The sequence below is a fragment of the Suricata suricatta genome, chromosome 11 (assembly GCF_006229205.1).
Source record: "Suricata suricatta isolate VVHF042 chromosome 11, meerkat_22Aug2017_6uvM2_HiC, whole genome shotgun sequence".
Classification (NCBI taxonomy): Eukaryota; Metazoa; Chordata; class Mammalia; order Carnivora; family Herpestidae; genus Suricata; species Suricata suricatta.
Window position 1 is genome coordinate 89,657,761 of NC_043710.1, and position 1,236 is coordinate 89,658,996.

The 1,236-nt window shown below is 47.5% G+C and overlaps 1 protein-coding gene across 1 annotated transcript; it reads left to right on the forward strand.

Moving 5' to 3' along the window:
* Positions 1 to 288: 288 nt before the first annotated feature.
* Positions 289 to 1,236, forward strand: LOC115306738 (olfactory receptor 145). The gene has a single exon (XM_029957278.1). The coding sequence runs from the start codon at positions 289 to 291 to the stop codon at positions 1,234 to 1,236; it is 948 nt and encodes a 315-aa protein (XP_029813138.1).

Genomic DNA, 1,236 nt, shown 5'->3' on the forward strand with positions numbered 1-1,236 from the left:
GGAGACTCATCAGCTCATCCCTGAGACCCTTCTTCCCAGCAGCATCTGTCCTCACCAGGGAGAAAGATCCATCATCCAGAGGGCACTCAAATGGCAGAGTCCTTACGGGGCCGTGAGAACAGACCCACAGGCATCCTGAAAGGCCTTTCTGCAAGGCCAAGAGCTCTCTGTGTTGATCCAGTTCTCAAGAATGGAGGGTGACCAGGGGGAAAGAAGGGGTCTCTGTCTGTCTCTGTCACTCTCTTTCTCTCCACCACTAAGTGACTTTTTTTCTCTTGTTCCCACAGAATGCCTTTAATGAGAATGGCAGCTGAGAACTCCTCTGTGACAGAGTTTATCCTCGCAGGCTTAACTGACCAGCCAGGACTCAGAATGCTCCTCTTCTTCCTTTTTCTAGGTTTCTACGTAGTCACGGTGGTGGGGAACCTGGGTCTGATAACCCTGATTGGGCTCAATTCTCACCTGCACACCCCCATGTACTTTTTCCTCTTCAACTTGTCCTTCATAGATTTTTGCTATTCCACTGTTATCACTCCCAAGATGCTGATGAGTTTTGTCTCAAAGAAGAACATCATCACCTACGCAGGGTGTATGACTCAGCTCTTCTTTTTTCTTTTCTTTGTTGTCTCTGAGTCCTTCATCCTGTCAGCAATGGCTTATGACCGCTACGTTGCCATCTGTAACCCACTGGTGTACACAGCCACCATGTCTCCTCAGGTCTGCTTACTTCTCTTGTTGGGTGTCTATGTGATGGGGTTTGCTGGGGCCATGGCCCACACGACATGCATGATGAGACTGACCTTCTGTGCCAACAATCTGGTGGACCACTACATGTGTGACATCCTTCCCCTTCTTGAGCGCTCTTGCACCAGCACCTATGTAAATGAGCTGGTAGTTTTTGTTGTTGTGGGCATTGATATTGGTGTGCCCACAGTTACCATCTTCATTTCTTATGCTCTCATCCTTACCAGCATTCTCCATATTCATTCCACTAAGGGCAGGTCCAAAGCCTTCAGTACGTGCAGCTCTCACATAATTGCTGTTTCTCTTTTCTTTGGGTCAGGGGCATTTATGTACCTCAAACCATCTTCTCTTTTACCTATGAATCAGGGGAAAGTGTCCTCCTTGTTCTATACCACCGTTGTGCCCATGCTCAACCCGCTAATCTACAGCTTAAGGAATAAGGACGTCAAAGTTGCTCTGAAGAAATCATTGAGCAAAAAGCTATTCTCTTGA